The sequence below is a fragment of the Saccostrea echinata genome, unplaced genomic scaffold, assembly GCF_033153115.1.
Source record: "Saccostrea echinata isolate AGI-Se365-2 ecotype Australia unplaced genomic scaffold, CSIRO_AGI_Sech_v1 ptg000054l, whole genome shotgun sequence".
In the NCBI taxonomy this organism is placed as follows: Eukaryota; Metazoa; Mollusca; class Bivalvia; order Ostreida; family Ostreidae; genus Saccostrea; species Saccostrea echinata.
The window spans coordinates 2,344,320-2,368,738 of record NW_026889803.1 but is presented as its reverse complement, the minus strand read 5'-3'; the positions used below and the strand labels follow the sequence as shown (position 1 = coordinate 2,368,738).

General features: G+C 34.5%; 1 protein-coding gene across 1 annotated transcript; it reads left to right on the top strand.

Annotated features, from left to right (window-relative positions):
- The first annotated feature begins 1,527 nt into the window (after positions 1 to 1,527).
- Positions 1,528 to 23,789, top strand: LOC133172589 (TELO2-interacting protein 1 homolog). Its single transcript, XM_061307513.1, has 25 exons — positions 1,528 to 1,571; positions 2,644 to 2,880; positions 8,297 to 8,448; positions 11,992 to 12,219; positions 12,633 to 12,751; positions 13,099 to 13,192; positions 13,540 to 13,726; positions 13,998 to 14,206; positions 14,689 to 14,745; positions 14,845 to 14,976; positions 15,277 to 15,402; positions 15,803 to 15,919; positions 16,074 to 16,146; positions 16,362 to 16,566; positions 16,893 to 17,029; positions 18,337 to 18,502; positions 20,459 to 20,563; positions 20,661 to 20,888; positions 21,115 to 21,220; positions 21,356 to 21,438; positions 21,555 to 21,670; positions 21,760 to 21,847; positions 21,998 to 22,084; positions 22,227 to 22,349; positions 23,694 to 23,789. Exons 2-25 carry the CDS (start codon positions 2,681 to 2,683, stop codon positions 23,772 to 23,774), a joined length of 3,219 nt encoding a protein of 1,072 aa, XP_061163497.1. The 5' UTR covers positions 1,528 to 1,571; positions 2,644 to 2,680; the 3' UTR covers positions 23,775 to 23,789.
- Positions 23,790 to 24,419: the final 630 nt, after the last annotated feature.

Here is a 24,419-nt window from a genome sequence, read left to right as displayed (position 1 = left end):
TGTTCAATGGTTTATATGAAAATTACAGATGTTGAGTTATTTTATTTAGCTATTTTACTTTTTAGTTCACTAAAGCTAGAGGCTTTGGGGAGATTATTTCAGCATATGTCTGTCTGTTTGTATGTTCATTTGTATTATACTAATTAAAAGTATGCATGCACGTTTATATTAAAGTTTACAAACTTTACACATATCTCATGAGCTACGGATGAATTTCATCCAAATTTCAAGCAAAGAATTACTGGTTGATGGAGATTCAACATCATTAAAATAGATGGCTTTACTCTTTTTAACCAACCCTGACCCAAGCTCTCATTCATGAATAAAGTTTTGTCCATCCCTTGTGTATCTTTTAAGTCTTCACATTTCGATTTTTCTCCAGAACCACCAGATCAATTTAAAGTTAAACCAAACATAATAAACATCAATTCAATTCAATTAATTCTCACATTGTGTAAATCAACACAGAGAATTAAATACAAAACAATATCAAGCAAAATACATGATGTATAAGAGTGTACATAACATTGACTTAGAAGGGTAACTCTCTTAATTTATTAACTATATTGATGAATTCACTAATATAAGGTTATTGTTGACGGATACCTTTTTACACGAAAATTAATTTAAAAACTTAAAATCACTTAATTGGTCATCTTAAATATATTGCTGGTAGATACAATTTTCTACAATCGTTTAAAGCTGGACGTCATGACATAATATAATGGTATTCGTCTCGAGTATCATTTTCACATAAAGTACAGATAAAAGGTATTGTCATGTACATTTTAAATTTGCCGGGTGGCAGTAAATACAAAATTTACAACATGACTATTATACGTTAATGCTACAGTGGAAGATTGTCTGCCCTTACCAAAAATTATGATTTTTGTTTTATCAACTTTTACATGTAATTTCATGTTTCACAATTTTTTTGAAAAACAATTGAGTTGATATTGAAGATCATCCTTTGTTTCAGACATCAATACAGTGTCATCCGCGCACAACATTATCATAATTCTTATATACACTTCTATCTTTTATTCATTTTCTTAGACAGGTTGTTCAGTCCAATAAAATTTTCTTGTTTTCCTTGTCATTCTATTAAAAAAATCAGAGTCATTATAAGTGCGAAAAGGAGAGGAGACAAATTTTTCCACTGACGAACTCCATCAGAACCACCAGATCAATTTAAACCAAACTTAATAAACATCTAATCACAATAATAAGCAGGCATCCCAAATGAAGAACAGTGTATTGCCGATGTAGTTGCACAGGTACTTGAGGACGGGAACCCCCCCCCCCCCTTTCATCCAATATATACACCCCAGATCCAGGGATTAAGTTTATTTGTTTGCTTCACAAATTATTTTACGTGCTCAATATGAATGTATGAAATTAATTGATTAAATAAATAACGTAGAATAAAAATTATTTTAAAATTTTTGAAAAACATTTCATTTTTTTCTGATCGGGTTCTTTGTTCAAATATTGAAACCGGAAGTTTACATGGCCCTCGAGTCGGGGAGAAGTAAGTCTGCTGACTTTGTATTTGGAGAAAATGATGATTAGTAAGCGCTTTTTAGATGTTATGCAAATCATCAAACTGCACTTATATGTATCTTTCGACTGAAATTCAATTATAGCACTGATCGTTGTATTAAGCAGTAAACAGGTCCAATACAATCACTACAGTTAGCAGGAGTTATTTACTTGAAGTAGCTTTATTTAGCCTTTTTAATGCAAGTTTTCAAAAGGTTGCTTTTTATTTAAAATAGACAAAAATCTCAAACATGTGACTACTAATATTTGAACAAGGGAGTTATAAAAAAGCAACCCGGAGCAAAGATAGTTTAAACATTGCTATTTTTGAAGGTTTTTAAGCAGAAGATGTATTTCCATTGTTTGAGTAACTGTACACCACCTTGTGTACAGTGATGCATGGACAAGTATGATTACTTCACATTGTGCCGAATTATTACCAGGTCCAGCACAATCTATTGATTTAGCGATATGGCTTGAAATAGGGACTTTTTGTAAATGCTGAAGAAATAACACATTTAAGAAAAAAGTGTGATAAAATAGCTAAGTCAATTTATTCTGAATAGCAAAATAAAGCTATATGGGTAATTCAAGCTATTTAGCTTAATCAAGAGTTTGTTCCAGATGGATTACCAGTCAATTATCATGTTAGCCAGAACTGGTTTTCTTTGTTATTTTTTCAAGAAGTAATTGTTTGGTCACAATTAAACTGCTGTATACAGCCCCATAACTTTTAGAACTTTGATTGCAATTGTCCTGATTGAGACACATCTTCAGGGGTGGTTTTTTTTTCATGAATTGTTTTCAGATCATTTCAAAGTTGAAAACTATTACTGCATTTAAGTACGATTTTTTGTACATCCTGAAAAATAATATGCTCATTAAAGAAAATAAGTATGAATTAGTAGCTAAATAAAGCTACTTCAGGTAGGTAAATAAAGCTAAATAGGTAATTCAAGCTACTTGGCTAAATGTAGTGATTGTACTGAACTGATAAACCCATTTGACAAAAACTAAATACATTTTCCACTTTAATTGTTAATAGAGTCTAAGTTTTTGATTGGGAATTGTTTGCTAACCCTGTTTTTTTTTTTTTTAAAGGAATAAGCAGTGGAACGTCATACTCCAGAAAAGCATAATGGAAGCATGTAATTGTTATCGCCAACTGGCCCTTGACAAACTAAGGCCTTTGTGTGTTAAGCTCAGCAATGATCATTCCAGAAAAAATATTAGTGCTTTAACAAAAGCTTTGGAGGAAATTGATAGTGGATACATACAGGACCTGCAAGAATATTTGCTTTACCCTTTAAGAATGATATTGAAAGAGTCCACTAAATAGTAGGTCTCTCTCTCTCTCTCTTTTTAGCTCTTCTGGGCCAAAGGCTCAAAGAGCTAATGCTATGCCCATTTGTGTGGTGTGCGTAAACTTTTTAGCTCACCTGAGCTGAAGGCTCAAGTGAGCTTTTCTGATTGAAATTTGTCCGTTGTCTGTCATCATCATCGTCGTTGTTGTTTTAAACTTTTCACATTTTCATCTTCTTCTCAAGAACCACTGGGCCAATTTCAACCAAGTTTGCCACAAAGTATCCTTGGGTGAAGGGGATTCAAGTTTGTTCAAATGAAGGGTCACACCTTCTTCCAAGGGGAGATAATCATGAATTCGTGAAAAATTAATGACATCGTTTAAAAATCTTCTTCTTAAGAACCACTGTGCTTGAAAATATGAAACTTATATGGAAGCATCCTCATGTAGTGTAGATTCAAGTTTGTTCAAATCATGACCCCTGGGGGTAGGGTGGGGCCACAATTGGCGATCAAAGTTTTACATAAGAATATACAGGAAAACTCTTTAAAAATCTTCTTCTCAAGAACAACAAAGCCATGATTGGTCATATTTATATGGAAGCATCCTCAGGTAGTGTAGATTCAAGTTTGTTCAAATCATGACCCCCGGGAGTAGGGTGGGGCCACAATGGGCGATCAAAGTTTTACATATAATACATAGGACAAATTTGTAAAAATCTTTTTTCTCACGAACAGCAAAGCCATGATTGGTCATTTTTATACGGGTGCATCCTCAGGTAGTGAAGATTCAAGTTTGTTCAAATCATGACCCCCAAGGGTAGGATGGGGGCGATCAAAGTTTTACATAGGAATACATGACCCCCAGGAGAATAGAGGGGCCATAACAGGGGATCATAGTTATACATAGGAATACAAATGATATATCAATAAAAATTGTCTTCTTAAGAACAGCATAACCATTATTTGTCATATTAATTCAAAAGCATGCCTTTGAAGTATAGATTTGAGTTCAGATCAACACCCCATCCCACCCCATCCCCACCTCAAACCACTTTTATATCAAAACTTTTCAAGACTGAATTGATTTCTGCTTTTTCCTAGCCAGAGTGCTCAGGTGAGCAACGTGGCCCCTGGGCCTCTTGTTAGAATATGGGCCATAACTCAAGAACCCCATGGCCAATTATTGTCAAATTTGTCACAGGGTATCCTTGGCCCAAGGGCTCCCGTTTATACTAAAGCTAGGGTTGTGACCCTTAAACAAGGGGAGATAATTAGGAAAATAGAAACAAAAGTACTGGTTGCTAAAAAATCTTCTTCTCAAGAACCACTGGGCAGATTATCACCAAACTTACACAAAAGGCTGAGGATATGTTGTAGATTAAATTTTGCAAAAGATTTACCCTGGGGCAAAGGACATGGTCTCAAGGTCTCTAAGGACCTCATATCATGTTGACTCAAAAGTAGGTGACAGTGACCTACTTTTTAGCTCACCTGAGCCGAAGGCTCAAGTGAGCTTTTCTGATCGAAATTTGTCCGTTGTCTGTCGTCGTTGTTGTTGTCGTTGGCGTTGTTGTCGTAAACTTTTCACATTTTCATCTTCTTCTCCAGAATTACTGGGCCAATTTCAACCAAACTTGCCACAAAGCATCCGTGGGTGAAGGGGATTCAAATTTCTTCAAATGAAGGGCCACGCCCTCTTTCAAGGGGAGATAATAGAGAATTTGTGAAAAATTCATAGCATCTTTTAAAAATCTTCTTCTCAAGAACCACAGGGCCAGGAAAGATGAAACTCATGTGGAAGCATCCTCAGGTAGTGTAGATTCAAGTTTGTTCAAATCATGACCCCAGGGGGTAGGGCGGGGCCACAATGGAGGATCAAAGTTTTACATAGAAATATATAGGAAAAACCTTTAAAAATCTTCTTCTCAAGAACAGCAAAGCCATGATGAGTCATATTTATATGGAAGCATCCTCAGGTAGTGTAGATTTAAGTTTGTTCAAATCATGACCCCCGGGGGTAGGGCGGGGCCACAATGGAGGATCAAAGTTTTACATAGCAATATATAGGAAAACCTTTAAAAATCTTCTTCTCAAGAACAGCAAAGCCATGATAAGTCATATTTATATGGAAGCATCCTCAGGTAGTGTAAATTAAAGTTTGTTCAAATCATGACCCCCGGGGGTAGGGTGGGGCCACAATGGAGGATCAAAGTTTTACATAGCAATATATAGGAAAAACCTTTAAAAATCTTCTTCTCAAGAACAGCAAAGCCATGATAAGTCATATTTATATGGAAGCATCCTCAGGTAGTGTAAATTAAAGTTTGTTCAAATCATGACCCCCGGGGGTAGGGTGGGGCCACAATGGAGGATCAAAGTTTTACATAGAAATATAGGAAAAAACTTTAAAAATCTTCTTCTCAAGAACAGCAAAGCCATGATGAGTCATATTTATATGGAAGCATCCTCAGGTAGTGTAGATTCAAATTTGTTCAAATCATGACCCCCGGGGGTAGGGTGGGGCCACAATGGAGGATCAAAGTTTTACATAGAAATATATAGGAAAAATCTTTAAAAATCTTCTTCTCAAGAACAGCAAAGCCATGATGAGTTATATTTATATGGAAGCATCCTCAGGTAGTGTAGATTCAAATTTGTTCAAATCATGACCCCCTGGCATAGGGTGGGGCCACAATGGAGGAACAAATTTTTACATAGCAATATATAGGAAAAATCTTTAAAAATCTTCTTCTCAAGAACAGCAAAGCCATGATGAGTTATATTTATATGGAAGCATCCTCAGGTAGTGTAGATTCAAATTTGTTCAAATCATGACCCCCGGGGGTTGGGTGGGGCCACAATGGAGGATCAAAGTTTTACATAGCAATATATAGGAAAAACCTTTAAAAATCTTCTTCTCAAGAACAGCAAAGCCATGAAGAGTCATATTTATATAGAAGCATCCTCAGGTAGTGTAGATTCAAATTTGTTCAAATCATGACCCCCGGGGGTAGGGTGGGGCCACAATGGAGGATCAAAGTTTTACATAGAAATATATAGGAAAAACCTTTAAAAATCTTCTTCTCAAGAACAGCAAAGCCCTGATTGATCATATTTATGTGGAAGCATCCTCAGGTAGTGTAGATTGTATTGTTCAAATGATGACCCCTGGGGGGTAGGGTGGGGCAACAATGGAGGATCAAAGTCTTAAATAGAAATATATAGGAAAATATCTTCTTCTGAAGAACTACAAAGCCATGATCATTAGTCATTTTGATAAGGAAGCATTCTCAGGTATAGTGTAAATTCAATTTTGTTCAAAAGATGACCCCCGGGGGTAGGGTGGGGCCCAATGGGGGATTGAAAATTTTACATAGGAACATACAGGAAAATATCTTCTTATCAAGAACTGAAAATCATGTTAAGTCATTTTGATATGGAAGCATCCTCAGGTAGTGTAAATTCAATTTTGTTCAAATGATGACCCCCGGGGCAGTGGTGTATCCAGGAATTTCATAAAGAGGGGGGGGGGGCAGTAGAGGCATTGGGTCTGGGGGCTGCATTGAAGCCCCCAGTGGGTCTAGAGCAAGGCCCTGGTGGGGGTGGGGGAAGCTGATGAATTCTTACAAAGAAGAGATGTTTTTTCCTTGATTTTAGGATAATGGACATATAAGTTTTATGTAAAAAAATTAAAACGGGGGGGGGGGGGGGGGGGGGGGGGGGGGGCACACCTGGCTTGCCGGCTCTGGATCCGCCTTTGCAGGGGTAGGGTGGAGCCCAATGGGGGATCGAAAGTTTTACATAAGAACATATAGAAAAAATATTTCTTCTCAAGAACAGAAAAACTATGTTTAGTCTTATTGATATGGAAGCATCCTCAGGAAGTGTAGATTCAAGTTTGTTCAAATGATGACCCCTGGGATAGGGAGGAGCCACAATGGGTGATCAAATTTTTACAAAGGAATATATGGGAATTTTTTTAAAAAATCTTTTCGAGTACAACAAAGCCATTTGTTAAATTGACATGGAAGGTTCCGGTTGTTTAAAATTCAAGCCCCCCCCCCCCCACCCCCACCCCAAGGTAATCTTTTCAATACTGAACTGATTTGTACTTTTGCCTAACCAATGTGCTCAGGTGAGCGATGTGGCCCATGGGCCTCTTGTTAACTTTTGCGGCCATTCTTTTTAAAATGACTTAGAGGCATATTTCGAACAATTTAAGGCCTATGATCATCAAACTTTGTCGGTTGATGTATGATGGGTCCTCAAAGTACATCGACTAAAAAGTAGGTCACCTTGACCTACTTTTTGAATTTTATGGTTAATCTTTTTCAAAACAATTAAGGTCATTAATTCGAATACTGAGAGGTTTAGAATCATTTTGTAAGATGATGCATCTTGGGGCCATAAAACATATTTATTAAAAAGTAGGTCACATTGACCTACTTTTTGAACTTTGCAGGCATTCCTTTTCAAAGTGTTTTAGAAGCATAATTTGGACATTTTAAGGCCTATGATCATAAGACTTTGTAAGTTGATGCATCTTGGGTCCTCAAAAAACATCAACTGAAAAGTAGGTCACCGTGACCTACTTTTTAATTTATATGACTATAATTAAATATTTCAGGTACTAATTTGCTTAGAACCATCAAACTTTGTCAGTTGATGCATCTTGGGTCTTCAGAGTAGGTCTACTGAAAAGTAGGTCATCGTGACCTACTTTTGAAAATTTATGGCTTTAATTAAATATTTCAGGTACTAATTGGCTTAGAATCATCAAACTTTGTCAGTTGATGCATCCTGGGTCCGCAGAGTTAGTCAACTGAAAAAGAGGTCACTGTGACCTATTTTTGAAATTTTATGGCTTTATTTAAATATATCGGGTCCTTATTGGCTTAGAGTCATCAAACTTTGTCAGTAAAATAGGTCACTGTGACCTACTTTTGGAATTTTAGTTATAATTCTAAAAATATTTTAGGTATTAATTGGCTAAGAATCATCAAACTTAGTTGATGCATCTTAGGTCCTCAGAGAATGACAAGTGATAAGTAGGTCACCATGACCAACTCTCAGAATCATCTTGGGTTCTCAGAGTGTTTCATCTAAAATGTTTCATCTAAAATGTAGGTCATGATGACCTACCTTTGGAATTTCAAGGCTTTATCTAAATATACAGGATACTTAGAGGCTTCAAATAGAAGTGATAGGTTGTACAGTTTATCAGAAGAGTGATTCAAGGCCGTTGGGCCTTTTGTAAATTTCTGAAACCCTTCACTTATATAAAGTGATGCAGGTTGTCCTTGAATTGTTTTACTTACTACTTATCAATTTTCAACATCATATATTGATTTGAAGTTGGGGAAAAGAAAATAAATATTTTATGATGATAACATAACAGACTTGGAGAATAATGGTAATAAAAATAAAATTATTATTGCCTCCTTTTCAGTTCTGAAGATTTTTACACAGATCTGTTCACGCTGATGGAGAAAATCCTTGGATGTACTAGAGTTTGGAAATGGGAGCTGTTTACTGACATCTTTACACTTTCTTGCATCATGATCAGCTCACCTTCAGAACAGGGGGAGGGTTGTGGCAAAGGTGAACTGCAAAAGCTTTTTTTATCCCTCTCCCCACTTTCGCTAAAATCAGGGGGTATTAATTTGGATCTGTGTATATGTCTGTCACTGTGTGTAACACTTAAATTTCCAGATGATATCTCACAGGTCACAAATTTAATACATGTATGAAATGAAATGGTACAATTTTTTTTCCAGATGATATATCTAAAAGTTCTTTAGCTTTTGCTATGAATTTTTTTTTATCATAACTCCCTATAAACTATTAATATTTGAGGTCAAAATGACAAAGGTTGAAGTCAGAAATTCATATATTGAGTAAAATGGTTTACAGATTATAACTTAGGTCTATTTGAGCTACTGTAATAAGGTAATGAGTCTCTCTAACTTACGAAAGACCCCTATTGGTTTTGAGACCAAAACTTGAAAGGTCAAGGTCACAAAGTCATATGTGGTATGATATGGTCTCTAGATTCACTTGAAGACTGTCTGTAACTAAAACATAAGCCCAATTGAGTTTGAAGTGAAAGGATCAAATGTAATAGACACACATATGTGTATTGTTATAAACTGTGTCAAGATGATACCTCAGATATATCTCAGACAAACTTCTGTCCTTAAAGGGGTTGGGATAAATTACCTGAATTAGATTGTTTTCTATTAGGGGATAATTTTTCATTGTACATGTGCATGTAATTGGTTACATCCCAGATGAATATTAGTAAATCCAAATTAAAAAACAAGATGTGTTTGTGAAACACTGATGCCTCTGTATGGCAACTCATATCAAAGGCTAAACTTTATCAAATACAAATCAAATATGTTGGTACCCAAAGTAAGGTCTTGTCTCGAGGAATATACCTTTGAAATACGAAAACCCTAGCAGCAACCATTGAATAGATATGGAAAAGGTTGAAGTTTTTCAAACGTAAGTCAAACATCAAGTTTAAATGGTCAAAATTAATGGTGCCCAAGGAAAGGCCTTCTAACAAGAAATACACATGTGAAATATGAAAGCCCTGGCACCAACCGTTCAAAAGTTATGACCAAGTTAAAGTCTTTCAAAAGTAGGTCAAACTCCAAGGTGAATGGGTCAAAATTGTTTTTACCCAAAGGAACTTAAGGAAGGTCTTGTCACAACAATTACATATGTGAAGTATGAAAGCCCTAGCACCAACCATTCAAAAGTTATGGCCAAGTTTTGCAAAAGTATGTCAAACTCCAAGGTCAAGTCAAAGTTGTTGGTATTCAAAGGAAGGTCTTGTCACAACAATTAAATATGTGAAGTATGAAAGCCCTAGCACCAACCATTCAAAAGTTATGGCCAAGGTTAAAGTTTTGCAAAAGTAGGTCAAACTCCAAGGTCAAGGTCAAAGGGTCAAAGTTGTTGATATCCAAAGGAAGGTCTTGTAACAACGATTACATGAGTGAAGTATGAAAGCCCTAGCACCAGCTGTTCACAGGGATGTGCAATTAGCATCGCCCGATGCACGGGGCTACCATTTCTTGGGGTCGGGCTAGTAGTTTTCTGAACAGAGGTAGCCCCTTGGGCTAGTAAAAATTAAAACTACCAATGTAAAACATGAAAATCACTATCGGTATTTTCACTCATTTTTTGCTATTAAATTCCCAACCAATGAAAAATTTCCAGGCAGCATGCTCCTATTGTTCGTAAATCTCCATAATCTTATCCATATTGCAATACTACCTGACTTATTTACTTCCAAACACGATCTTTTTTTTTACCCGAATTTCCTCCATTCCTCTGTTTATAATAAATACATGCAGATATCTCATTAAATTATTTACGATCACTCATTCAAATGAAAGAAAAATGTTATGTGGTTTACATAAAATATATTTGTGAGAATTAAACTTTAATTTTAAAAAGAATGACATAAAACCCTGACTTTTTCAACAATAAACTATTTTTTTCAATATTAGTTGTTACTCCCCCTACATTTGGACTAGTAACTTTTTACTTGGGGCGAGTAACTTTATTGCTGCCACTAGCGCGTGGGCTAGTGCTTAATTTTTGTAATTGCACACCCCTGGTTCAAAAGTTATGGCCAAGGTTAAAGTTTTGCAAAAGTAGGTCAAACTCCAAAGGCAAGGTCAAAGGGTCAAAGTTGTTGATATCCAAAGGAAGGTCTTGTGACAATGATTACATATGTGAAGTATGAATGCCCTAGCACCAACTATTCAAAAGTTATGGCCAAGGTTAAAGTTTTGCAAAAGTAGGCCAAACTCCAAGGGCAAGGTCAAAGGGTCAAGTTTTTGGTACAGGGTTCGACACTAACTTTTTAAGGCTTTAGTCCAGCCGGACTAGTGCTTCATTACTTTTACTAGTCCGCACGGGATTTTATTAGTCAGTCAAAAAAAAAGAAAAAAAAAGAAACATCAATGTTTTTAACATAAATTTAACGTGACAATTAATATATGTATTATTTTTTGAAATAAACAAAGTATTTACATGAAATTTAGTATTCCACAGATTCATTGAAATCTCGCAATCAGCAAGTATACGATCGTATTTTCGATCTCGTTTTTTTTTTTTTTTTTTTCTTTTTTATGCTTTTCCACTACATCCAACATCTTTCTTAAAAGTGTCATACTAAATCATGATCGCTAAAACCTTATTCTTCATATCGATCAGTCGAAAAATTAAGCGCTGAATTGACCCAAAATTGCGTAACTACCCGCCAAAAGCTAGAAATCTAAAAATACACACGGGGTTTTCCAGTAAAAGTTGTCGAGAATCGGACATCGGTAATTTATTGATATTGTTTTTCAGAAATTTTTATTGGTCTGTTCGGACTAATTAGCCACATATTTTATTAGTCCGAATGAAAATGTATTAGTCTGAGACTAATGGACTAAGGTTAGTGTCGAACCCTGTGGTATCCAAAGAAAGGTCTTGTCACAAGGTATACACATGTGAAATATGAAAGCCCTGGCATCAAAGGTTTAAAAAATGTGGCCAAGGTTAACGTTTTTCCAAAAGTAGGTCAAACTCCAAGGTCAAGGTCAAATGGTCAAAGTTACTGGTATCTGAAGGAAGGTCTTGTCACAAGGTATACAACTGTGAAGTTTGAAAGCCCTTCACCAACCATTCAAAAGTTATGGCCAAGGTTGAAGTCTGAAAAAATATTGCAAAAGTGGGTCAAACTCCAAGGTCAAGGTCAAAAGGTCAAAATTTAGGGTACCCAAAGAAAGGTCTTGTCACAAAGAATACACATGAAATATGAAAGCCATAGCTCCAACCAATCAAAAGTTATGGGCAAGGTTAAAGTTTTTGCGGACAAACAGATGGACAGACAGCTAGACAGACAGATGGATGGACAGGGCAAAAACTATATGCCCCTGAATCTTCGATTAAAAAACTCTTTAAAATATGTAAAGATGATGTTCTTTTGTTCTCTTTGACGTAAATGGGTCCATAATACTTATTAACAGCCAATTTTTTTTCTGTATGTAACAGGGTTTAAAAATGATACCTGTTAATATCTGAATGTATCGTTTGTTACCCGGTTTGTATCTTTTCTGTATCATTCATTTTTTGCAGCCACAGCAAAATCAGAGGATCTGAAGGCAGCAGTTGTACAGAATATTAAGACACTGGTGTCTAAATCCGACTACAGCATCATCCAAAAATTGTTCTCAATCCAGAGTCTCCCAGTCCTTGGTTTAGCAGTGTCTATTTTGTTAGACCTAGCAGACACTGAAAAGTGCAGATCTCTCAAAGTATCTGCCATTAAATGTCTAACAGAGCTTAGTCAAGTGGATGGCAAATGTGAGTACATACATTGTAGCATTAAGAAATAAGTGAACAGTTTTTTGGGTTTATGAGGATACATTTATATTGGATCATGTGGTAATTTGCATATATTACTAATTATTGGCTATGTCATAGGTAAACACTTCAGAGTATGACATTACAGTAGCCCAGTGTAGTAATGTGTGGATTTACTTTTACTAATTTAGTTGGATTCATTATGCAGGTCATGTTTTATTCATGAGAGCTTTATTTTCATATAATTTTTCAAGATTGTTTAGATGCAAAAAAAGTTTTCATGAATAAGACCTACTGATGGTATAGAGAATACAGGAAATTTAAGGAGAAAAGATTAGAAAATGAAGAAATGATCTATTAAAGAGGTTATTCATTGTTATTAATTTAAAGTTTGACGTAATTCACATTTTCAGACTGCAATAAAGTGCGGGTGATGTTAGGAGACACGTTTGCCTCATTCTTGCCTGGAATCACCATTACACTGTGTAAGATTATCACCGGTGATCAGAAACAGGGACACAGTGTTATAGCAGTAAGTCACCTATGGAATGATGTACGGCCTTAGTCAGTTACAAGTTTTTAAGTTTATTAGAATATGGTTACACTGAACACACTTGTAGTGAATTATTGTTTACAATTGAGTGATTTTTACTCCCTGTAACCTGATTAACTTATTTGAACTTATCAGATATAGTGAATTGCATTTATAATGAATCAAACTTGTAGTTCCCTGGCATTTGGCTATAAGCATGTTCTACTGTATACCATCAGGTTCAATACTAAAAGGTCTTCTTTTTTTCTTTTTTTTTTTAAAGTTATTCTGCAATGTTAATAACATTTTCTTTTTATCATTAAATGTATTGTTTTTTCACTTCTCAGACTGCAATATATGCCTGGACTAAAATAGTAGGCCTCACAATGGATGACATCTTGATAGAAGAGAGTCAGAAGAAAGTCCAGCCTTCAATAACAGGTGAGCAAGACAAGTCTCTTAATAAAGAACAATTATAAATAATATAAACTGTATTCAGCACATGTCATTACAAAACTATTGAAATGCTCAAATTTTCTAAGAACAGTTTTGATTTTCTGATAATGACATTTGGTGAAAAGTGAATATCTGCAATGCAGATAAGTAAACTCCAGTTGATATGGTTTTATGAAAAAAAATTAAAAAAAAAATTTGACTTTAAGCGATTTGCAATCATTTATTCAATTATTACAGGTTTCAATTGATTTCTTTTTGGTTTTACATGTTATTAGCAGTACTACTTCTTTAAAAACGAGCTATAATTTCTCTATCATTAATGCTTCTGTTAGTGACAGAGCCAGTTGATGAGAAAATCAAGAAGCTTGCCATCAAAAGAGATTCCACTTGGGTAGAAATTACTGGGAATAAGATAAACTTACTAGTGAAGCAGATCTGTAAGGTCAGGGGTCATTCTAACTGGAAGGTCAGAATGGCATTAGCAGAGTCAGCGGGAAGCTTACTACAGGGGTGCACAAGGCAAGGGCTTTAATCTTCATTATAAATCATTCTATAAGTTTCTATGACAGTTTTGATGGATCTTGTGAAAAAAGGTTATGTCAACAGAGTTTTTATTGCAGCAGTATCGTTTGTTTTCTGCAAACCACTGCAAACTGCATCGAACACATTTTACATCTTGAAATCACATTCCCAACAAAATTTGGATGTGATAAAGATAATGTTGTATTAGGGTAACAGACTATATAACATTGAGATATGATGTTTAATCATGGAAATACATCTCTTGTAGATCTCTTCACTCCTCCATCCCTGATTTTTTGGAGATCCTAGTGGGGCTTATTAGTGATGAATATCCCAATGTTGCCAACAAAAGCAGGAAAATCCTGAACATATTCACCCACACCCACCTCGGGACCGAGTGTCGCCCTCTGGTGGAAATGTTGGAGGAAAACTTACACAATCTCTCCATGTCTTTGCCCAGAATTATCCGCTCAGTTGGTAATAGAGTTTGAAACATACATTTTATTATTCTGTTCATACACTACATAATAAATATCTCTGAAATATTTAAAATTTAAAAAAAACATTAAAAGTTCAGAGTCTCATCAGACACTTCTGCATTATTGTGGCAATTTATTTCAGTGGTATTTATAATGCAAGATTGATTATATTTTAACTTCTTTAAAACGCTGATTCATGGGAACCGTAAAAAATTCAATGCAGTGTTCTTTATCTCATTAGAACTCCATTGTTTTACATGTAGCTTCTTTGACAGTTGGTATAACTCCATGATATAAATCATGAATAAGCTACAACACTGTTCTTTTTGTTGTTGTTACTTGTTAAATGTTCTATAGATTTAAATTGCAATAAAAATGTTTTGACATAGGGAAACTTTTTTTTTTTAAATCAAGTGATTTGAATAATTGAAGATGCATTTTACACCATTTTTTAAACATTAACATGTATTTGATTTGCAGATGAAGACAGGAAATATTCAGCTCTCTCTCTGATGTCAGGCTACATTGATTTGTTAGGTAATTACAATTTGCAAATTTTCTTGAATCCCTATCATAAAACAAGTATGTAATTTTTGTAGCATAACATTGCAATGTTTGTTTATTTGTTTCCCACAGGATGTGATATAAACCACCTTCTGATGTCGTCCTCGCATCTGAAGCGTTTATCTGTATCACTCATTCAGGTGTTTGAACTAGACACAACAGACATCAAAATAATTGAAGAAAGAACTAGCTGGATTGGACATAGTAAACTACTCTTACTGTATCTGATATATTTTAATTAAACTGCTGCTTATACCTGATGTAAACTGCTGTAAATGTAACTTTGTAGTAGTTTGCTATTAATGTGTTTCTAAAGTAATAATAAACTGCTGTTAACCTATTTCTATAGTAAACTATTAAAATTCTCCTTAGTGAACTGTTGTCAATGCATACTGCTGTCAAAATATCTCCATAGTGAACTGCTGCTAAAATATATGTATAGTGAACTGTTGTTAATGTAACTCTGTTGAATTTATTTTGTTAATGCTATTTTCCTATTGCCAGATGCTGATTTTATTTCTCCTGTCCATGTACCTGACGTAATCAAACCCAGGAAGAATTTCAAACATTTCCATGATAAGAAAATCGAGAAAGAACTTAAAAATATTTGCAGATTGCTGGGATATTATGGTAAAAATTTTATTTGTTAGAATTTTGTTCCATTTCATTAAAATGAATGCATTAAAATACAGATACTAGATATCATATGTATGACAAGTGTGCTGAAAGCTGATGTAAATTTGATCCACCCTACAAGAACAAATAAAGAACAGCATATTTTAATATCAGACTATGAAGAAAGACTTTATCAATCAAAGCCCACTTATTTAAAGCTTATTTGAACCATAACATTCTTTTGTAGTGTAGATATTCTGACCCCTGGGTGTAGGAAAGAGAATTGTGAAATATTTTCCTAACATACATGTATATCAGAAAGATACAGATGAACATGGGCCACATTCTTTAACTACATTTATTGGTAATTGGGCATTGTTTAACATTGTAATGTTGAAGTTGTTTTCTGTTTTAGGCAGTATTTCTTTATTAGTGGACCACTTTCTGGACTTGTTTCATGACTCAATTTTACACAAAATGCAGGCCACCATGATAATCAATGAGTTACTGATGGGGGCAGCAGCTATGGGAGGTATTAAGAATTATCTTCATTTTTGTTGCAATTTTGATTTGTTATTCATATGTATACAAAAGTGTAAATATGGCTTTTTTTGTGAGGTAATTATATTTTGCTTGCAATCTGTTTCTCATGAAAAGTGCTTTATGTTTGTACTCTACTGTTTAAGTAAATTCCTATCAAGAGAGAGATTTTGAAGAGAGAAGAGAGAGTAATATTGAGGAACTGGAGAGCATTGTGGAGTAAGTTATTTCATGCTTTATGAATTGTGATTGCATCAGTTTTAATCAAGGTATCTTCTGTTGTTTAAAATTTTGTAAGGAAAACTTCATTTTTAATTTCTTTTCTAAAATGTTTCACATTTTGCTCTTTGATGTGTTTACAGAGTTATCTTTCCCATCACAAAGAAAAACTGATTTTTTTTAAGGACTGAAAACACATTTTTATTTTTACATAGAATGTTAATTGATGAGTATCTCTCTCCGTCTAATTTGTGCCTTGTGACAAGTCCACACCACAATCACTCGGTGAGATCCACTCCTGAAAACAGACTGATGGCTCTTGAACTAATGACCAAGGAGACAGGAAGTAACCTTGCTACCTTCAACAGGAACATTATCCAGATTTGCCTTTATCTGGAGGGAATTGGGTCATTTGCAAAGGTGAATATAAGAGAGGAGTGTAGCCTAAAAAACGCAAATATTTTCAAAATTCCAAATTATGTGCTATTTGGAGGTGATAACTTTGTATTTAATACTGTTTGTTTATTCATTCAAAATTTAGAAAAATCTAAAGTTATTAATAGATGAGCACAATCACAAAATACAGTTCTTAATGTGATTTTGTTTTGTCAGTGAAATTATATATATACTAAATTCACAAAGGACTGAATACGTATCCTGATGAGGGGCATTAACTACATGTATGTACACCACAACTTTGAGTCTTAAAGTAAGAACTTTCCCAGTATAAACTTTTATATTTACAGGTACTTAAGGATAGGTATATCCCCTTCCTGATGAAGACTATTTACCCACTACTGGAGAAGCTGGGGGACGAGACGGCCTACATCAGCAGCACTGCCTACTTAGCCCTGTGTGACATCTGTCATGTCTGCCAATACAAGTAGGTCTTCATCAGAACTATCTTAGAGTCCAGGATTAAAGACATTGAGTTGACATTACATTATAATCTACGGGGATCGTTAGCTGTACATGATATCATTTCATTTTCTTTACAGCATTTGTCATCTTAAGCTAGGAGAGATAACTCTAAAACTGATATATCTTTTTGTTCCTTTGTAAAAGAACAAGTCTCAACAAAGCTTATCTGTTGTCCCTGGTTACTCGTCAAATTTTGGACCTTTATAAAAACCTTAAAAATTAAATTATATTATTAAGTTATGTCTGAATTATTTGAGTCAACAACTGAAAATGTCAAATAATTGCTGTAGACAAAATGCAAAGCTGTGCTTTGAATGTGGGGTTCCTTGATTATCATGAATATCAAAAGTTAGTGATAGGTGCATACTTCAGTGACTTCACAGCTTTTGTAGCTATCAAGCACAGGTTACTTTCAGAGTTGAGATTGAAATTCATCCTGCAGCCACCGCTTGCATTGGCTGAATAAAGGTAACCTAATAAACCAAAGCTACATTTGGTCAGTGCTGAAATATAGCCTTGTACATTGCAATGTCTTTAAAAGCATTGTGATGTCATATATATTGCATTGTTGACACCATGGCATCATAGTTTTAACTGCAGAAATGTGCCTAAATTTGTTGAAAATAGCTCATTTTGGAGGTCAAATGTAAAACTATAAAAAATTATTCATGAAGTGCAGTAATACTTGCTCCGAGGTCTGCACTTTATTGGAAGAAGAAGAATGTACAGTGCTTTAATTATACTATATTATATACCCTAAAAATAAAAATAATATAATATCCTCATGTTTAATCAGTAAAATAAGGGGGCAAAAAGGGACCACTTAAGTGGAAAACTCCTTTTGCTGACTTGCAGTGATTTGTCTCAAATTTTACCCAGTATAATGGTATACTAAATATGCTCAAATTTCATTTTATCACATGTTTACTCCTTTAATTATCACACATTGGATAAATTTTTCATATCCCACACAATGGTTTTTTTTTTGTGAAAATGATGAAGTGAAAGTGGATTCATATATATAAAAAAGTGTAAAACATGCCATAGGTATGTGTGTCCCATGGTTTGTTGTGGGATGTGATTTTTATCCAACGCAGATGTTTTCTCTCCTTGCCAAGCTTGAGGATAGAAAACATTTAACTCACAGGATAAAAATCATATCCAATCATCCTATATTCATCCCCATCTTTTGCATAATTACAGAATATTTACCAGATTAGTAAGCAGAGAGACTTTCTTCTTTACCAGGTTATCATATTGTATTTATAGATCAATTGGAGAACTTGTGCAGCGTAATGCTGATTACCTGGTGAATGCCATCAGCTTGAGGCTGCGACATTTTTATGAGAACAAGAAGAGCCCCCTGGTTTTGAAAGTCATGCTGCAGTACAGTAGCAGTGATATTTTACCTCTTATCGAGGATACAGTGCAAGAGGTTGGTTCTTCATGTTTTCAGTTAGGCCCAGCAAGTATATGCGGATGCCCTATAGAAATCACTCTGTCTGTCTGTGTGTCCGTCTGTCATTCTTCTGTCCACATATTTTCTGTCTTCTTTTTCTAATAAGTTTTTTTTATGGTTGTCTTATTTAGTTCAAAGTTTGTGTGTTCGTTGAATAGGCAGTAAGACTTATTTTGATACCAAGTTTGATTCTCCATATCATCCTCTTTGAAGCTGGGGTGGTGCGGTAGATTCCTAACTTTATGCAAGAATGTGAATGGTCAAAGAGAGATAACTGCTGAAAATGTTCCTATGAAAGTCCCTGTTATTAATTAACTTGCCTGCTGTTTTCTAGAAAATCAATCTTTATTTGTCAAATTGAGATTAATTAACACCTCTATCTGCAAATGTCGTTTGTTTTGACGTAAAGGTCAATCCTGGATGATGTAACTTACTTTATTCTCAGTAAAATAACCTCTTTCTATCATTGTCGAAAATTTTCTTATTGTAAACTTACAATAAAAGGATGAAAGAAATACAGTTAATCCCTTGGAATAATTACCTTGCTTACTGCAGAAAATTCATTTGTCAAATTAAGATTAATTAACTCCTCAGTTTGCAAATTTCAAATTAGCGATAGGGAAAATTTTATGAATGTTTTAATGAAAAATATGAAGACTACATTTTGTCAGTCTGATATTGAAGCATCACCATGTTGTATGTATTCAACTTTGTTCTAATCATGGCCCACAGATTTAGAAAGGGGCCTCAATAGAGGTTCAAATGTTAGCCAACAATCAAAAATTATTTGTTTGATGTACTCCGACCGACCCGTCAAAATTGTCCCTACCCAGTCATTTTTTTCAGTAATTTAAATTTCATTTTTTTCTTCAGAAAATAAATAAATGAAGATTGTCATTTGATCATTTTCAAAGTCAAGGTTTATCATTTTTCTTTGATGCTTTAGATTGCATGTTTTATAGCAATAAATATTTGATCTTAGTTGTCCTGTGTATAATGCAACCATCAATAAATTTTTAAGTGTGTGATCTTTATGATGATTATATATATGTGTAAGAAATGAAAAAAAAAATATATATATATATATACCTACCTATCCACCTTGAAATATGTGAGTCGGAGTACATCAAACAAAAAACTTTTTTAATAATGTCAGTTACAAAGGAGTATAACATATACTGTATATTCACTTGTTTTAATGGGATCAACTTTTCATGGTTTGAGGAAAAAATATTGGTTTGTGGAGATTGATTTCATAGTGGAAGAACACACATGATTATGTTTGAAATAATCATGTCCTCCTTGAAATGTCATATGTTATTTGAAATGTGACATTTTGTGGAGGACATCTTCATACCATGAAAAACAGTGAAAATTAAATCCCATGAAAATTAGTAATTTCACAGTGTGTTAGGAAAGATTTTTGAAAAAAAATCTATAAGAAATAAAGCTACAACATCTCAAATAAATTTTGAAGCATTCTCATGTTCATTCAGGTGTGTGGTAGTTGTATCATCTGGAGTGAAGGTTGTGATGCAAATGGAAAGAAAGTTTTTTCTAGGCATATGTAGATCTTCTTTTGATTAACATGGCTACTATTTGTTACTTGATATCAAGCATCAGTATGTTGAAAGTGTTGACAATATGTGTCCTTAGAGGATATGGTCTGAGAATTTGATTTATTTACCAGTAACTGACATATTCATATGTCAGGAAAAGCAATGTAATTATGTAGAGTACTGTGGTCTCCTGTTACTCTTTTTCAATGAATTTGGCCAGTTTTGTGTTTGAAATAGAATTGACATTTCAGTGAGGAAAAAAAATTAAAAGAAATATCATATGGAATTTCACCAGCAAGAACCATAATTGCCCTACTGATAATTTCAAATTGCTTGCAACTAGTTAGCAGTTCAAGTTTTTATATCATTTCAGATTTTAGAGTCATTAGATGATAATTATGAGCAGGAAGCATTATTGTTTCTGAGTGTTCTAAATGAACTGGTGAAAGCTGTGCTGAGGTGGTTCAAAGATAATCCAGTGAGTTAACTACTGTTTTCAGCTATAGATTTAGATATTATGATTCTGTCTTCTGAAATAAGAAAACAAAACTTAATGATATTATGTTCCATTTTAGGATACAGAGAAGAAGCAACCATCTCCCAGTCCACACAGGATTGATGAAAATCTGGATGTGGTATCCTACATTAAAGAATTCCTACATCTGAAGAAAGTATCAGAAGGTGATATGTCTGAAAATGAAAACTGCCCGGATGATGTGACTGATGAGAAGGTTGAAGGTGATGAGGAAATGCAGACTGATCAGAAAAAAGAACCACCACTACATGTGAAAGCTGTAAAAGAGGTAATGTCTGATGAGAGAGTATTTCTGAGAGGTGTAACATATTTTTGTTGCAGTCTGATGGATGCCAAAATCTGCAGTTAATCATGTATTTTGGTTAAAACACAGTCTTGCATTTTGGTGGGGGACTGTATTATGTACCGGTAATCAAATACCCTTGGTATCTGTCGGTACATGTGATTATGGTAGAAGCATTGAGTAATACTCAAATTTCTCTCCCAAACTACAGGTGTTGCTGAGAAGCAAGCATCTCCTTTCCTCTAGAAATCCCAGTGTAAGGCTCCTTACATTGGACACCATTGCCTCCTCCTGCCAAGCTTTACATTCTCATCAAGGTACTTTCTGATGTAGCAATGGCATAATTTAATGGATTTGAAAGTGTACGTTTTGGGACCATTTTGGAAGTTAAAGTTTTGTTTTAAGTAGTTCACATCCAAACTCCTCTTCATGGCTTGTTCTTTTGGTTTCAGATGAATTACTGCCATCAATCCATGAAATATGGCTACCATTCACTGCCAGATTTGTTGATCAGGAAAAGCTTGTAACTAAAAAGGTTGGAACAAGTAAAAATTTGAATTTTGCTCATTATTGTTTCTAACATTAACATTAACATTCTGCTAAATTATGTTAAGTAGCCAGTAAATTTATAGCAGTGTTTTGTATTCATAGGCTGTTGAGACATTGGTTACCATGGCTGAGTCTTCCGGTGATTTTATCTGTCGTCGTTGCACCAAGGATGTGTTTCCTAAAATGCTGACTTTCTTGGAAAAACAAGCAGAAATCAGGTTAGCTCATGATCTGTATTGATCAGTTCTGAATACATTTGTAATTGCTGGTCTTTGAATATTAAAAGTGTTTTTGTGTATTTTTTCAGCAAGGGATCCAGTAAAGCCTATCTTTACACAGTAAACTTCAAACTACAGCAATCCATACTATCTAGTATTGGGATGCTCTGTAAACAGGTAAAGTAAAGACAGGATCCTTTTTGAGACAAAGCTTTCCAACAGTGATTGTATGTAACTATTGGATTCATATACCAAGGTCCTCTGTTTAAACAGGTTACAAGGCATAAAGGTTTTTTCTTTAACACATTTATCCTATGTTATTTACAGCTTGGTGTCCAAGGAAACATCCTTGACCTTGTATCCTCTGTTTGTGTCCTTTATCTCAGTGCCAGACAACCAAGTGTCCTGCAGAAGGTTTGAAGAGTTTTTTTTTTACTTTTTCTATATGATATCCTATAACTAAAGATTTAACATTTAACAATCATGTTAAGTATTGTAACCATTGAATGATACTCGTACAGCACAATTCTTGTAAATATAGATGGTTAACTTACAGACTGCCTTGGAAACCTGTACAGTTCTGATTTCCCTGGATCCAGATCCAATGTGGCTTAGACTCTGTGATTTGTACCACCCTAAGGAGTTCCTGTCATATGTGCCTTTATTCAAACCAGTAAAGGTATTTAAAAGTAAAATATTTCATATGATTTTTTTTTTTAAATATATCATTATACATGAGGGTGTAATGTATACAGCAAGATGATTTGAACATGGTTATAGTCACTGGAAATAAATATTGTTTGAGTTTTTGTCCATGTCTTAAGTTTATGACTTAACATGGTTAAAATACACACTCAAAGTATGCCTATAGTGTGTTTGATCTGCAGTGTTAAAGTACAAGTAAACATACAGGTAACTCTCGATACCTCGAAGTCCGCGGGACCGAGGAAAAACTTCGAGAGATCAAGAGTTCGAGTTTTCAAGAGTCCGGAATTTTCCGGGTTTGTTGACAGGTTTTAAAATTAGTCTTACCGGATGTAATGATTTTCATGCAGTGCTAACCTTTTACACGTGGTTTATATAAAACAACGATATTTTTTCGTAATTTAGATGAATATTTCATTAAACTGAGTAAAGCAAAATATGTAAATCATTTCATGTATATTTATTTATTCTTTGTAATATGGACATCATACTACGCATTCGTTACATGAAAACGACATTTTACCACGTCGCATACATACATGTAGCATTGACTATAAATCCATATTAACATGATCATTGAACGGAGTTCTGTAAGTATTTGTCCAACAATAGTCATCATATTGACATTGAGGCTGTTAACGCTTTCTCATATTTCGTTTAACTTTGACACTGACTCGAAATAAAAATTAAATTAGTGTTTCGTCTTGTAATCAATTACTACTTTTCACTGACATTCCGTCTCTGAATCATCGTAAGACAGTCGATGATAATTATTTTAATAGCATATAGGCAAAAATGATTAATTATAAATCAATTATCACCTTGCAACATAAGTGTCACCTGAATAAACATCCCGTTCCTCGAGACCCGCGTCTTCTGCCTGGGGCCATTTAAATATCCAGGTAAAGGTGCCAATTATATAACCTTGTATACACATAGCCACTTCGAGCTATCGAGGGTAAAATCTAATAGAATATGCATAGCGGGACTGAATTTTGACTTCGAGGGATCAAGGGTTTCGAGAGATCAAGAGTTCGAGAAATCAAGAGTAAATTTGCTTAGTTATATAGGGGAAAAATTCGGGACCGGAGACTCACTTCGAGCGATCAAGAACTTCGAGAGATCGAAGTTCGAGCCATCAAGAGTTACCTGTACTAAGACAAAGGTTGCTTAAATCCTTGTGATTTGTCAGGACCTAATGGCCTCAGGCAAACAGTTTGGTTCTTGGGTCCGACAAAATGCATGTTGCCCTCGAATCCAGTCAATAAATGTATATTATAACATGAAGCCTAAATTTTAATGTTGTTTTATCTTTCAGTTTAAATCTTCCCCTGGAAAGAGAAATGAATTCACAGACAATGTTGTCAAGTTATTAAAACTTCCTGAAATGGGCAGCTAATAAATATATTTTTACATACTAAATAAGTGTTGTATTGTTTTTTTTTCCTTTAAAACAGAAAATAGCCTTTATATTAAGGCCTATTTTTTGTTGTTCTGAATGTGGGATGATTTGTTCTAATTTTCCTTGGATATTGGGTTGGGTTATGCAAAACATTGCTTCTTTTTAAGGAGGAGATAACCCAGAAATAGAATGTGGGATGAAGATGAACTATTATTTCTTTTTTCACTTTGGATCCAAATGAATAAGATATATATGTATTGGTAATTTTCTGGCCAATGACATTTGCACAAATTTATTTGTAACTGATATGTGAAATTTGAAGGAAATAATGTATTTTTGGGGAAAGGTATTATTACTAGAATGTAATGTATATATAAGGGTAGATGAAAATGTAAGAAGTTACGATTTTTGGATATTTTAATTCATTTGTAACAGTTGTAAAACTAACAAGCTTTTGTCACTATGACCCCTGTTCTTTAGGTCTCCATAGTCAGGTGTCCAGTTGCTATAGGTTCCCGTCCAGTGATGACAAAATTTGAACATTTTCACCTTCTCTAAAATGGTAAAATGTATTTTCAAAGTTTTTCTTATGTTGCATCTATAATTAAGAGGTAAAAAATGTGAATTTCATGGTCGAAGAGA